The 15,604-nt window shown below is 50.1% G+C and overlaps 1 protein-coding gene across 1 annotated transcript in view; it reads left to right on the top strand.

The window, feature by feature from the left end:
- The window catches only part of LOC142245329 (multidrug resistance-associated protein 1-like), a 170,706-nt gene that overhangs the window by 139,933 nt on the left and 15,169 nt on the right, over positions 1-15,604 (top strand). Inside the window, 1 exon segment of the mRNA XM_075317959.1 lies at positions 14,196-14,322. Coding sequence (XP_075174074.1) covers positions 14,196-14,322 — 127 coding nt within the window.

Genomic DNA, 15,604 nt, shown 5'->3' with positions numbered 1-15,604 from the left:
ACCTGTGGTTATAGACAATGAGGAACATACTGATGAAGATGAGACGCAGATACCAAATTGGGATGACAACTTAAATATTCGGTCAGGGCAAGAAGAGGCTCGGTCTGAGGGGGAGGGGAGTGCAAACACAACAATTGATGATGAAGTTCTAGATCCCACCTACTGTCAACCCACAGTCAGACACTCGAGGAGGTCAAAAGAGGCGGTGGAGGAGGATGCAACCGACGACGAAGTTACCTTGCGCCTTCCTGGACAGAGTCGGAGCACTGGTAGCACGTCTACAACTGCATCCTCAGCCACCACTCTGCCTATGAGCATTATTCGGGGTGGATCAACAGGTCGCATGGCCTCTAAGCCTTGCCTAGCCTGGTCCTTTTTTGACATAGAAAAAGATCGCCCAAATTATGTGATCTGTAAACTTTGTCATGATTCTCTTAGTAGAGGTCAAAACCTCAGCAGTTTGACAACTTCTTCCATGAATCGTCACATGAATAAATATCATAGGTCCCGGTGGGAAGCTCACTGTGCTGCAATGCGGCCTAGCGGAGCGAACCATCCACCGCCTGCCCCTTCCAGTGCATCCGCAAGCTCTTCATCTTCTAGGACTGTGGGGACAGCTGTCACACCTGTTTTTCCACGCACAACTTCCACCACTGTAACCGCAACAGGCAGTTTGCTTGGTAGGTCGTCAGTTGGTTTGGAAGGGGAAACAAGTGAGTGTGTACAGCTCTCTCAGACATCGATAGCACCAACGTTGGATGAAGGCAACATCATGTCTCCGCCTGCACTTTCCTCACAAACCTGCATTTTTCCAGGGACACCCTACTCAACACCGTCTACACACAGCAGCCAGATCTCTGTCCCTCAGATGTGGTCAAATAAAAGGCCACTTCCTGCGACCCATGACAAAGCTAAGAGGTTGACTCTATCCCTCTGTAAGCTGTTGGCTACCGAAATGCTGCCTTTCCGCCTAGTGGACACACAGGATTTTAGAGACCTTATGTCTGTCGCTGTGCCCCAGTACCAGTTGCCTAGTCGCCACTACTTCTCTAAGAAAGGTGTGCCCGCGCTACACCAGCATGTCGCACACAACATCACCGCTTCCTTGAGAAACTCTGTGTGTGAACGGGTGCATTTCACCACCGATACTTGGACCAGTAAGCATGGACAGGGACGTTACATGTCGCTGACTGGGCACTGGGTAACTATGGTGATAGATGGTGAAGGGTCTGCTGCACAAGTCTTGCCGTCCCCAACACTTGTGTGTCAATCCTCTGTCTGTCCAAGTTCCGCCACTGCTTCTGCATCCTCCACCTCATCTGGGTCCTCCACCTCCGCCCCAAGCCTGCCTGGTCAGGCCACCAGCGTTCTCACTGCGCAGAAGGAATCACGCACCCCTCATTACTATGCTGGCAGCAGAGCGCAACGGCATCAGGCGGTCTTTAGCTTGACATGTCTTGGGAATAAGAGTCACACAGCTGAAGAGTTGTGGTCAGCTCTGCGGTCCGAGTTTAATAAATGGTTGTCTCCACTCAACCTGCAGCCTGGTAAGGCCGTGTGCGACAATGCTGCAAACCTGGGTGCGGCCCTTCGCCTGGGCAAGGTGACACACGTACCTTGTATGGCTCACGTGTTGAACCTTGTCGTCCAGCAATTTTTAACACACTATCCCGGCCTAGATGGCCTTCTGAACAGGGCACGAAAACTGTCTGCTCACTTCCGCCGTTCAAGCGCCGCAGCTGAGCGACTTGCATCGCTCCAGAAGTCTTTCGGCCTGCCGGTTCATCGCCTGAAATGCGATGTGGCGACACGCTGGAATTCAACTCTCCACATGTTACAGCGACTGTGGCAGCACCGCAGAGCCCTGGTGCAATACGTCATGACGTATAGCCTGGGCCAACGAGATGCAGAGGTGGGGCAGATCACCCTGATGGAGTGGTCTCAGATCAAGGACCTATGCACCCTTCTGCACAGTTTCGACATGGCGACGAATATGTTTAGCGCTGACAATGCCATTATCAGCATGACGATTCCAGTCATTTACATGCTGGAGCACACGCTAAACACTATTCGGAGTCAGGGGGTGGGACAACATGAAGGGGAGGAACTACAGGAGGATTCATATGCGCAAGGGACAACAACATCACCAAGGTCCAGACGTTCATCATCACCAACGCAGCAGGCATGGGACCATGGGGGACAGGGATCGACAAGGGAGCATAGTAGCAGGCGAAATGTTGAGGAAGGTGCAGGAGAACATGAAGAAATGGAGGACGACCTGTCCATGGACATGGAAGACTCAGCGGATGAGGGAGACCTTGGTCAAATTTCAGTTGAAAGAGGTTGGGGGGAGATGTCAGAGGAAGAAAGAACGGGTAGCACCTCTATGCCACAAACACAGCGTGGACTTGGTCCGCATGGCTGCGCAAGACACATGAGCGCCTTCTTGCTGCACTACCTCCAACATGACCCTCGTATTGTCAAAATTAGAAGTGATGATGACTACTGGATTGCCACACTATTAGATCCCCGGTACAAGTCCAAATTTTGTGACATAATTCCAGCCATAGAAAGGGACGCACGTATGCAGGAGTATCAGCAGAAGCTGTTACTCGATCTTAGCTCGGCTTTTCCACCAAACAACCGTGCAGGTGCAGGGAGGGAATCTCCCAGTTGTAACTTGACAAACATGGGACGGTCTCGTCATCTTCAACAGTCTACCCGTACCAGTAGGACCGTATCTGGTGCTGGTAACAGCAATTTTATGGAATCTTTTCATAATTTTTTTAGACCCTCTTTTGCAAGGCCACCAGAGACAACAAGTCTGACACATAGTCAACGGCTGGAGAGGATGATACAGGAGTATCTCCAAATGAACATCGATGCCATGACTTTGCAAATGGAGCCTTGCTCCTTTTGGGCTTCAAATCTAGAAAAATGGCCAGAGCTCTCCAGTTACGCCTTGGAGATTTTGTCGTGTCCAGCTGCCAGCGTTGTCTCTGAACGTGTCTTCAGTGCTGCTGGGTGTGTGCTGACCGATAAGCGCACGCGTCTGTCCAGTGACAATGTGGACAGACTGACGTTCATCAAAATGAACAAGTCATGGATCCAGAAGGAATTTACTACCCCTGTGTCATCCTGGGGAGAGTAAATGCTTGTGGATTTGGAATGTGCTTGATGCAAATCAAAACATCCTGTTTGCAACTAGGGCACAGGTGCTGCCACTGATGGGGTGTCTGTGTGGCCCAATTTTTGGAAAAAAGGGAGACTCCACTTGGAGTAACCCTTGCTTGATGTGTTTTTAAAAGAAGCCAAGATGAACAGAGCTGGGATCAGGAAAGACTTTGCTACCTACCCCGGTGTCATCCTGGGGACGGATAAGAATGGCGTATTTTTGAATGTGCTTGATGCAAATCTAGCTGTGAAGTGTACAACTGGGGCACAACTGCTGCCACTGAATGGGTGGGTGTGTGTGGGGCCCAATTTTTGGAAAAAAGGGAGACTCCGCTTGGAGTAACCCTTGCTTGATGTGTTTTTAAAAGAAGCCAAGATGAACAGAGCTGGGATCAGGAAAGACTTTGCTACCTACCCCGGTGTCATCCTGGGGACGGATAAGAATGGCGTATTTTTGAATGTGCTTGATGCAAATCTAGCTGTGAAGTGTACAACTGGGCCACAACTGCTGCCACTGAAGGGGTGGGTGTGTGTGGGGCCCAATTTTTGGAAAAAAGGGAGACTCCGCTTGGAGTAACCCTTGCTTGATGTGTTTTTAAAAGAAGCCAAGATGAACAGAGCTGGGATCAGGAAAGACTTTGCTACCTACCCCGGTGTCATCCTGGGGACGGATAAGAATGGCGTATTTTTGAATGTGCTTGATGCAAATCTAGCTGTGAAGTGTACAACTGGGGCACAACTGCTGCCACTGAAGGGGTGGGTGTGTGTGGGGCCCAATTTTTGGAAAAAAGGGAGACTCCGCTTGGAGTAACCCTTGCTTGATGTGTTTTTAAAATAAGCCAAGATGAACAGAGCTGGGATCAGGAAAGACTTTGCTACCTACCCCGGTGTCATCCTGGGGACGGATAAGAATGGCGTATTTTTGAATGTGCTTGATGCAAATCTAGCTGTGAAGTGTACAACTGGGGCACAACTGCTGCCACTGAAGGGGTGGGTGTGTGTGGGGCCCAATTTTTGGAAAAAAGGGAGACTCCGCTTGGAGTAACCCTTGCTTGATGTGTTTTTAAAATAAGCCAAGATGAACAGAGCTGGGATCAGGAAAGACTTTGCTACCTACCCCGGTGTCATCCTGGGGACGGATAAGAATGGCGTATTTTTGAATGTGCTTGATGCAAATCTAGCTGTGAAGTGTACAACTGGGCCACAACTGCTGCCACTGAAGGGGTGGGTGTGTGTGGGGCCCAATTTTTGGAAAAAAGGGAGACTCCGCTTGGAGTAACCCTTGCTTGATGTGTTTTTAAAAGAAGCCAAGATGAACAGAGCTGGGATCAGGAAAGACTTTGCTACCTACCCCGGTGTCATCCTGGGGACGGATAAGAATGGCGTATTTTTGAATGTGCTTGATGCAAATCTAGCTGTGAAGTGTACAACTGGGGCACAACTGCTGCCACTGAAGGGGTGGGTGTGTGTGGGGCCCAATTTTTGGAAAAAAGGGAGACTCCGCTTGGAGTAACCCTTGCTTGATGTGTTTTTAAAAGAAGCCAAGATGAACAGAGCTGGGATCAGGAAAGACTTTGCTACCTACCCCGGTGTCATCCTGGGGACGGATAAGAATGGCGTATTTTTGAATGTGCTTGATGCAAATCTAGCTGTGAAGTGTACAACTGGGGCACAACTGCTGCCACTGAAGGGGTGGGTGTGTGTGGGGCCCAATTTTTGGAAAAAAGAGAGACTCCGCTTGGAGTAACCCTTGCTTGATGTGTTTTTAAAAGAAGCCAAGATGAACAGAGCTGGGATCAGGAAAGACTTTGCTACCTACCCCGGTGTCATCCTGGGGACGGATAAGAATGGCGTATTTTTGAATGTGCTTGATGCAAATCTAGCTGTGAAGTGTACAACTGGGGCACAACTGCTGCCACTGAAGGGGTGGGTGTGTGTGGGGCCCAATTTTTGGAAAAAAGGGAGACTCCGCTTGGAGTAACCCTTGCTTGATGTGTTTTTAAAATAAGCCAAGATGAACAGAGCTGGGATCAGGAAAGACTTTGCTACCTACCCCGGTGTCATCCTGGGGACGGATAAGAATGGCGTATTTTTGAATGTGCTTGATGCAAATCTAGCTGTGAAGTGTACAACTGGGGCACAACTGCTGCCACTGAAGGGGTGGGTGTGTGTGGGGCCCAATTTTTGGAAAAAAGGGAGACTCCGCTTGGAGTAACCTTTGCTTGATGTGTTTTTAAAAGAAGCCAAGATGAACAGAGCTGGGATCAGGAAAGACTTTGCTACCTACCCCGGTGTCATCCTGGGGACGGATAAGAATGGCGTATTTTTGAATGTGCTTGATGCAAATCTAGCTGTGAAGTGTACAACTGGGCCACAACTGCTGCCACTGAAGGGGTGGGTGTGTGTGGGGCCCAATTTTTGGAAAAAAGGGAGACTCCGCTTGGAGTAACCCTTGCTTGATGTGTTTTTAAAAGAAGCCAAGATGAACAGAGCTGGGATCAGGAAAGACTTTGCTACCTACCCCGGTGTCATCCTGGGGACGGATAAGAATGGCGTATTTTTGAATGTGCTTGATGCAAATCTAGCTGTGAAGTGTACAACTGGGGCACAACTGCTGCCACTGAAGGGGTGGGTGTGTGTGGGGCCCAATTTTTGGAAAAAAGGGAGACTCCGCTTGGAGTCACCTTGCGGTGTTTTACATGACTTTAGAAGGACGTGCCATGCCTATATCTGTGTGTCCTCCTCTTTTTCCTTGTCCAGCTGTTTTGTTTTCGCATGAGTATATGTCCTTGTCACTTTCCCATGTGTTTGTGTTGTGTTGTGAGTTGTTTGTCACCTTTTGGACACCTTTGAGGGTGTTTTCTAGGTGTTTTTATGTGTTTGTGATTGCCTGCCATTGTTTCCTATGCAGTTCGAGTTCGGTTCGTCGAACGTTCGACGAACCGAACTCGAACGGGACCTCCGTTCGGCGAACCGACCTCGAGCCGAACCGGGACCGGTTCGCTCATCTCTAGCCATAACCTCCCTCTGCTCAGGACCCTTGAATCCACTACCCGAAAATGGGTCACATCTTTGACCTAGGCCTTAGGTAACCTGGCCATCTTCTCAAAATGTAAACTAAAATCCCTTGAGTTCTTGCCAGCCTACCTTGCTCATCAGTGCTCTCTTATCCAAATGTCTCCTGCTACTTCCTGAGCCTTCCCCAGCCGACCCTACAGACACTTTCCCAAGAGACATAGGATCTCTTTCCACAGATCCTCATTGACCTCCCCAGAACAATCCTAGCAAAAAGCCACAGCAGATGAAGCCACTTCTTCCCCTACTAAGTCTAAATGCCCAGGGGACACCTCTGACTCTGAGTTCAAGCAGGATTCTAATCTATTTTCAGTTATGCAGGACCTTATTTTGGCAGTGAAAGACATCCTCCAAGTGAAGGAAAAGTTCACCTTTCTGTCCGATTAAACAGTTTTCTTCTGTCCACATCTAGTTGAGGTCATTAAGGATGCAAGCATTCTCTTTTCCTAAAATTGTAAATGCTTTCAGCCACATAGGTGCTCACCAAAAGTTTGTGGGGGCTCATTTTGTATATAGAGGGACCGTGTAGGGGCTCATACGGTATTTAGGGGGCTGTGTGTGCACTCACACTATAAACAGTGTGTCCACCCACTTCCTGTTCACCGCCATTAAGTTGAGAACAGCGGCAGCTATAGGCATAGAAGTGGTGTCTAGGTATAGTAAAGTATCCATGCGCTACGCAATGAAACGACATATAGCGCCACCTGGTGGAAAACAACGGAGCTAGCATTTTTATCTCAAACGGAATGAGATAGAGAAAAAAAGTGAATTGCAAAGTTGTAGTGCATCATCAATTCAATACGATTCGACACCTTGCATACAGAAATGCTATGATTAGAATGTGTAAAACTCACAAGCCTACAGATGTGAAGCGATACCTCATGGTGACCTTCATACAAATCATTGGGTATGGTGGCTGCGGGGAGTGGCCTCCACGCTCACCTGACCTGACCCCATTGGACTTCTTTCTGTGAGGTCACATTAAACAGCAGGTGTATGTGTGGCGCCCTGGCCAAGCCAGGGGCCACAGAGAACAACACAAACGCACCCCACACTCCCGGTCAGGCACACCAAAGTCAGACAAAAACCCTTGTTGCCTTCCTCCAGGGGCTGATGTTCACACCAGGGGGGTGGGCCAGGTGGTTGGCCCCGCCCACCGAGGAGTTCACAGTCCTGGAGGCAGGAAAAGCAGTCAGTTGAGTTTGAGAGTTGAAAGTGGAAGGAAGGAAAGTGGTAGGGGAGCAGACTGAAGTTGGTCCGGGTGTGTGGCCCGGACAGATCAGCAAGGTTGGCAGACGGTGGTGACCGTCTGTAGGAGTGGCCTATCGGAGTTTACCACAAGGACCGTGGACGGGCGGTGGCCCGGCGGTACTGGACCGGTATGCAAAGAGAAGCCAGCACCATCTGGCAGGGGCTTACGGACCCCGGTAAGGCTAGGAGTCGCCGTGAATTTGCCAAATCCGTTAGCGAAGGGAACCTCCTGGGTTTCCCAGCAGCCAAGTCCCGTGAGAAGGCAACTGTCCAACCGAGAGAGGGAAACACAGTCACCGCCAAGGCTAAAGTTCCCAGGGCCAGAGCCTGCGGGCAAAAGGGGCTCCTCCAACCCATATCCAAGCTGGGGAGTGGGTTACCGGTGGGAACCCATTGGGACCGTTTACAGTACACAGGTGCAGGGAAAGGCAGTCACCATCAACCTGCCGGGAGAAACAAAACCGCAACCGTCTGTGGGACCCGTCCATCCAGCCGTGTGTTTTACCGAGAACTGTGTCCTCATCATTGGCTGAGTGAGTACCTCCGTGCCGTGCGGCACAGCGCTGCCCCCGCGACCCTGCACCTCGCCAGGCCCCGTAACCCGCCTGTCATCCATCCCTACCTCATCACCGGGCCCCAGGACAACCAACCCCCCTACCCACGGAGGGGAGAACTAACAACAAAGCTGCTCCCTGTCACCGCTCCCGGGATCCCCGTCTAGAGCAGCGGTTGTGTCACCAATATCACCACAACCGTGGGTGGCGTCACGGACAATATCCAATCCCCACAATCAAACACCCTTTTCACTCACGGGCGAGGAGCGCCGCTCGAGTCCCCGGGATCCGGCCCACCGCTCGAGCCACCACCGAGCAGCAGCAGCCGCAGCAGCAGCGGCCGGACCCGAGCAGTGGGAGAGTGCAGTGTCCCCTCCTCCGTCCGCGACAACTTGGCGTCACGAACAGGATCCTACCATTCTACCAACGGGTGGAAGTGCGCCTTGTGTGACCGCCGGAGGTGTCCGGCCGAAAAATTTGTGAAGCCGCCATCTTGGGCACGAAGAATTCCCGCTCGAGCGTCTCCTCGACTAGTAGAGGCGCGAAGGCCAAAACCCCGCCCCTGAAGAGGAGGAGCTGGAAAGAGACTAAGGGGGACTGATGGCGTCTGGCCGCATGTAGCCGGCGGCTATAAAAGCAGGGACGTCAGGACTCTGCGGCGATACTGGGTTCCTAGGAGACCTTATTGCCAAGATGCACAGTCCGACTACCAACGATGACGCTTCCGCGCCCGGCACGGCGATGTGGCTGAGAGACCGGACCGCCCCGCTGAGTAACCGTCTGCAAGCCCACATGCAACTCCTCCTGGAGGAGTGGGAGACCGACATGGCGGACGTGGTGGCTGCTATGTGAAGACGCAAGGTGGAGGAGGATTTGGAAGGGAGGGTGAGTGACCCACGCCCCTGTACCCCTAGTGGGTCGGTCATCGCGGCCGAGGGACCCGGTCCATCCCCGCTCGCCCTGCCTCCTCCCTCACTACCCGTGTTACCTGCTGCCGCCCCGCCACTAGGCCCGCTACCCGTTCAACCGGTAGCGATACCCTGCCAATCCGCCTCGGCGGACCGACTGGCTGCAGACACGCGGAGCCGGCCTGAATCACCCCTGTGGGAACCGCCAGGATCGCAGCCCCTTAGTGAAGACGTATCAGAGGCCCCGGCCAGGATGGCGCCAGGCGCTGTGCCCGAGCCCGGGACCGTGGAGTGGATGAAGGCCAGAATAATAGAGTTCAACCAACGCCAGCAGAACCAGATATGCCTCATGATGGAGCAGTGGACCAATGAGGTGGAGATGCTGATTGCGACTGCCCCGATGTACGGGATGGGAACAGATGTGATGGAGCCGACAGGTGACCCACGTCCCTATGTCCTACCAGGACCGGCCACTGCGGCTGAGGGGCCCGGTCCAGTCTCGACCAACGCATCGCCCTTACCATTACTTATGGGGCGTCTCAGCGTGAACCCACCTGACCTACTGCCCCACACTACCGCAGAAGAATCTGATGTGCTGGATACTGGGAGCCGGGAGGCTGCGGCAGCTGGTGGCAATCCGCCTGATGCAGAGACAAGTCATAGTGACTCCAGCTCCGGTGCTGAGCCCACCCCTGGAAGTGAGGCGGCAAGTGAACGTCTCCGCTACGTGGGAGAACCGGTGGTTTATTACACCCCGTGCAATGGTGGAAACGGATACCGGGCACCCCTTTCACAGCAGGCCTGTCACTGCATGTTTGATAGGCTGGTGGCGGAGGATGAGGCCGACGCCGAAGAATCCGAGTGATGGCAGCGGAGTACCGTTGCAATTGTCCCCCGTTGGGACCACCAGAGTGCCGTTTAAAGTTTCTTCGAATGATAAGTAAATAATTGATGGGAAGTTCACCTGATTGTCAGCCTGATTGAGACCGGTCGTTGCCGGCACCGTTGTCCCCGTGGGGACTGTCTACAAGTTTTACATAAGGGACTCCTTATGAACAGGCCCGAGAACTAGCAGGGCAACCACAAACTTGTGGCATGTAAATAAAAAAATGTTTTATGGCTTTCACCGTTGCCGCCTCCGGAGAGACAGATTGGAGGAAGGGCCCGCAGTGGAGCAGGCTGGGGCCCAGCCACCACCGGAACCGGTGGCGATCCTCTGGGGGTTTCAGAGGGTTCCCCATGGACGTGGGTCCCCTGAAAAGGACAAAACCCGCTCGGGCAACTTGTGCAGGACTGGGGTCAAGGGGTGCTGCCTGTTTCCTTAGGGGCAGCATCAGGGCCAGGTTGCTTGGGTGGGAGAGAGCGGAAGCCAACACCGTTTGCAATGTTTTAAGTAAGAGTACCTCCCGATGTGGGAAGATGTTATTTTAATTGTAATCCCTGTTTTACCGTTATCTTTTTTAGTTGTGAAAATAAAACCGGTGATGGACGGGCAGCCCGCGGACGGTCTGCATTTTACTAAGAGGGAATGTGGCGCCCTGGACAAGCCAGGGGCCACAGAGAACAACACAAACACACCCCACACTCCCGGTCAGGCACACCAAAGTCAGACAAAAACCCTTGTTGCCTTCCTCCAGGGGATGATGTTCACACCAGGGGGGTGGGCCAGGCGGTTGGCCCCGCCCACCGAGGAGTTCACAGTCCTGGAGGCGGGAAAAGCAGTCAGTTGAGTTTGAGAGTTGAAAGTGGAAGGAAGGAAAGTGGTAGGGGAGCAGACTGAAGTTGGTCCGGGTGTGTGGCCCGGACAGATCAGCAAGGTTGGCAGACGGTGGTGACCGTCTGCAGGAGTGGCCTATCGGAGTTTACCACAAGGACCGTGGACGGGCGGTTGCCCGGCGGTACCGGACCGGTATGCAAAGAGAAGCCAGCACCATCTGGCAGGGGCTTACGGACCCCGGCAAGGCTAGGAGTCGCCGTGAATTTGCCAAATCCGTTAGCGAAGGGAACCTCCCTTTCCCAGCAGCCAAGTCCCGTGAGAAGGCAACCGTCCAACCGAGAGAGGGAAACACAGTCACTGCCAAGGCTAAAGTTCCCAGGGCCAGAGCCTGCGGGCAAAAGGGGCTCCTCCAGCCCATATCCAAGCTAGGGAGCACAGTGCTGCCCCTGCAACCCTGCACCTCGCCAGGCCCCGTAACCCGCCTGTCATCCATCCCTACCCCATCACCAGGCCCCGGGACAACCAACCCCCCTACCCACGGAGGGGAGAACTAACAACAAAGCTGCTCCCTGTCACCGCTCCCGGGATCCCCGAATAGAGCAGCGGTGGTGTCACCAATATCACCACAACCGTGGGTGGCGTCACGGACAATATGTGTGACCAGCATTCAATGTTTTGGGGGGGTCATGGGTTTCATATCATAGCATTTCTGAATGTTAAGGTGTCGATTCGTATTGAATTGATGACGCCCTACAATTTTTTAATTCACTTTTTTTGTCTATCTCGTTCCGTTTACAAGATAAAAATGCTAACTCCGTTGTTTACCACTAGGTGGTGCTATAGGTGGTTTCATTGCATAGTGCATGGATACTTTACTATACCTAGACACCACTTTTATGTCTATAGCTGCCGCCGTTCTCAAGTTAATGGCGGTGGACAGGATATAGGTGTGCACACTGTATAGGGGCCTACATGTCGGCTCACACTGTATATAGGGGGCTGCATCTGGGCTCATATTGCATTTACAGGATACTTAGTTCTGCTAAATATCCATTGCAATAATTATTAGTTTAGATTATTATTAATTGTATTTAATATGCTAATATTGAGCAAAATTTTCCCTTCTGGAAAATTAATTTCCCACCCTTGCCTTAGCTCAGTGATCTTTTGGTGAGGGCACTGTCCAGAGGGAAAAATCTGTTTAGTCTCCAAATCACCTTTAATTCCCTTGACCTATTTGGATGGATCATGAAATCAACCAAGTCATGTCTGACGTCATGTTATCCTTTGGAATTTCTCCGCATGACTTTTGAAAGTTGGTTGGTTTGGGTTTTCCTGCCACCGGATAAACTCTCTTTGTGCTGTTGTGTCTTGTTTGTGGATGGTAATGTCATGCTCCATTCAGCGTCACAATTTAAAGAAGGAAAAAAACGGGCACTATTCCCTGCTGTGAGTCAAATAGAACAACGCAGCGCTGCTGCTGTTATGAAGACCCGCTTACTTGTAGCACAGTATCGCACTGATTAACAAGCTGCCAAGATGGATCCTTCCCGTGTGGTGCACTGCAAAGGTCCAGGATATGTAAACTTCAAACGTAAGAAAAGCAGGCAACTCACCGGTTAGTGGAAAACATTCGGAGGACTTTTAATCTTCAGGCATGTAGGGGAGGGGTAGGGATGGGTGCAGCTATCCCTACCACTCCCCTACATGCCTGATGATTAAAAGTCCTCTGAATGTTTTCCACTAACCGGTGAGTTGCCTGCCTTTCTCATGCTCCATTCATTCTTCCAAGAGGGTTCTGGGAGGCTGGTCTTCGTTTTTGAGGCGCTTTGCCCAATTTCACACCTGTCCACTTCAACATTTTATCCTCTACCTATGGAGCAAGTCAGTAATCTCCTTGGATCATCTCATCTGTCTCTCTGTTTGGGACTACAGACATTTCCTTTGGTGGTTGATTGCCCCTGCTCTGCTTTCCACCAGATCCTTCATTTCCCTTTAACTGCAAGTGATGATGACCAATTGCTGGCTGGGGCGCAATGTTCATTCATCACTCCACTTAGGGTCTCTGCCGTCAGATCAACCTGCTTTAGCTGAGAATAATTTTTTTGGATCTTTCCCACTAGTTCTTCCTCCTAATCAGCGGTCTGCTTTGAGTGCAGATAGATAAATCAACTGTGGTGGTCTACTTGAATTATCAAGAGCCCCTAGTCCATGAGAGAAACTACCAGGATTCTTCACTAGATGGACCTCCATGTTGCAGTGCTCTCCTCTGTCCATGTTCCCTACGTGGAGAACTCTGCCATGGTCTTTCTCAAAATAGAAACTCGCTTTTTCAAAAAAGGGCTCCCCTCCCAGTCAACTCTGCCTCCATTGGGGCATCCTCAATGTGGATTTAATCTCCTTGCATCTCAATCACAAAGTTCCAACCTATGTAGCCTGGTCCTAAGACCCAAAGTCTTTAAGGTAGAAGCTCTAGTCATGCAATGGATAGAATTCACTCTGCTGTTTCTTTTACTTTCTCTTGCACTTAATGTTCAAGTTTGTCAAGGTGGAGGGCATTGGGGCCATCCCCATAGCTTCAAACTTGCCTTGCCAGGAATGGCACTCCGACCTTATCCAGCTGGCTGAAGACACTCCATGGCCTGTTCCTCATAGTCCCATTCTTGTTTCACAAAATCCTTTGTTGAATCTGAGATTGAGAGATCAAAAGTTCTATATGACTAAGTTGTTCAGATTATGAAAATAGATGGTAAGCTGGAATCTACCAAGGTTTACCAGTGTACCTGCAGGTCCTACTTTGACTGGTGTGAACAATGGGACTTCTAGGATTATTTATTTTCTTCAGTATGGTCTGAGGGTAGGTCTTAGCCTTGAGTCTCTCAAGAGGCATGTTTCTGTCTTCTCCATATTCTTTCACTACTTTTCACAAACAGTTTAAGACTTTCATCCAGGGGGCTGCTTATCATGTCCTTCCTTACAGGCACCCAGTGAAACCTTTGTACTTTACCTTTTCTGTGTCCTCTACAGGAGCTCTTCGTAGCAGCTCCCCAAAGTTCCTTTCATAGAAGGTAACCTTTCTAGTAGCCATCACATCTATGCGTAGGATGTCAGAACTTGCTTTGCTTTTCTGCAGGACTCACTTACTTGTTCGCTATCAAGACAATGTGGTGTTATGGCCAATGCTATCCCTTCGTCCACAGTTGGTCTCCTCATCGATGAGGGCAAAAATCCAATGAATTTCATTTTGAGTTAGATTTTTAGTTGTCAGACATTGATGCAGCAATAATTTGGAGATTTTGGCTAAAAGTTCCATAAAATTTGTAATCAAGGTACAAAGTGGCCAAACCAATTATTTTCCAGACATGACATAACCTACAGTGGTCCTTTTTATTATTTTTTCGGAAAAAATAAGACCACTATTAGTGCTAATTGATGTCTTAATTTTCCCTTCAATTATATGTTTTGATGGAAATTCAGTTGTACATCTCCTAATCTCTGAATTATCGTCTTTCTTAGGTGGCTGAGTGTGCGCTGTGATCTCCTCAGTAATTTTATAGTCTTTACTGTTGCTATTGTGGGTGTATTGTTCAGGGAGAGCATTTCCCCTGGACTCGTGGGCCTTGCTATAGTGAACTCTCTTCGGGTAAGCATAATTTTAGGCACAAAAAGAGTTACTGCCGTAATTAGGTTCATAGCAGAATATTGCATGATCTGGAAAATCAAGTGCTGCTTTTTTACCTTGAATCATTAGATACTTTCTAGAGATCGTAAAAATAGATTTTCAGGATTGTGGGCTATTTGTCCGGTCAGTAATCTATGACCGCTGGATGGGAAGACTGTGAATCCCCTTATCTCCTGACATTAATCAAAAGAGTAGCTGGGTTGGATTAACATCTTCATTGCAGCTTAATGCAGACACGACGTTGTGTCAACCCAGCTAATCAAAAGAAGGGAAGAGTCAAGGGCTAAGGAGATTTGCAGTCAGCAGTCATATTATTTATTATTATACTGTCTTTTATTTCATGGTGCTTAACATGTGAAAACGTGTAATAATAAAGACAAGTACTGTAGTCATGAACAATACAAGCCACAGACTGGTACAGGGGAAAAGAGGACCCTGCCAGCGAGAGCTCACAGTCTACAAGGGATGGGTGAGAACACAGTAGGTGAGGATAGAGCTGGTTGAGCGGCGCTATAGAGGACTGAGGATTACTGCAGGTTGTAGGCTTGTTGGAAGAGGTTGCCCTTCAGGTACCATCTGAAGATTTCCATGGTAGGCTAGAGTCTGATGTCTTGGGTCAGAGAGTTCCAGAGTATGGGAGATGCATGGGAGAAATCTTGTATGCGATTGTGGGAAGAGGAGACGAGGAGAGTAGAGAAGGAGATCTTGTGAGGATCGGAGGTTGCGTGTAAGGAAGAACCATGAGACTAGGTCCCAGATTTATGGAGGAGACAGGTTGTGGGTGACTTTATAGGTCATAGTTAGGATTTTGAACTGGAGTCTTTGGGCCCTGGGAAGCAAATGAAGGGATTGGCATAGTAGAGAGGCCAGGGAATAGTGGGGGGAGAGGTGGATTAGTCAGGTGGCAGAGTTAAGAATATATTGTAGGGGTGTCAGAGTGTTAGAAGGAAAGCCACAGTGCAGGAGGTTGATAATGAGGGCATGCACTAGTGTTTTTGCAGATCTTGGTTAAGGAATGTATGGATCCGGGAAATATTGTTGAGTTTGAGTGGGCAGGAGGTGGAGAGGGCTTGGATGTGTGGCTTAAAGGAGAGAGCAAATTCAAGGGTTACCCCAAGTCAGCGAGCATGTGGGACTGGGGAGAGTGAGCAGCCATTGACTTTGCTGGATAGGTTTATTGGAAAAATTGAGTGAGGAGGAGAAAATATGATGAATTCTGTGCTTGTTAGGTTTTTTAAATTGA

This window comes from Anomaloglossus baeobatrachus, chromosome 7, assembly GCF_048569485.1.
Source record: "Anomaloglossus baeobatrachus isolate aAnoBae1 chromosome 7, aAnoBae1.hap1, whole genome shotgun sequence".
NCBI classification, from domain to species: Eukaryota; Metazoa; Chordata; class Amphibia; order Anura; family Aromobatidae; genus Anomaloglossus; species Anomaloglossus baeobatrachus.
The sequence above is the reverse complement of the archived record's forward strand: the minus strand, read 5'-3'. Positions and strand labels throughout refer to the sequence as shown.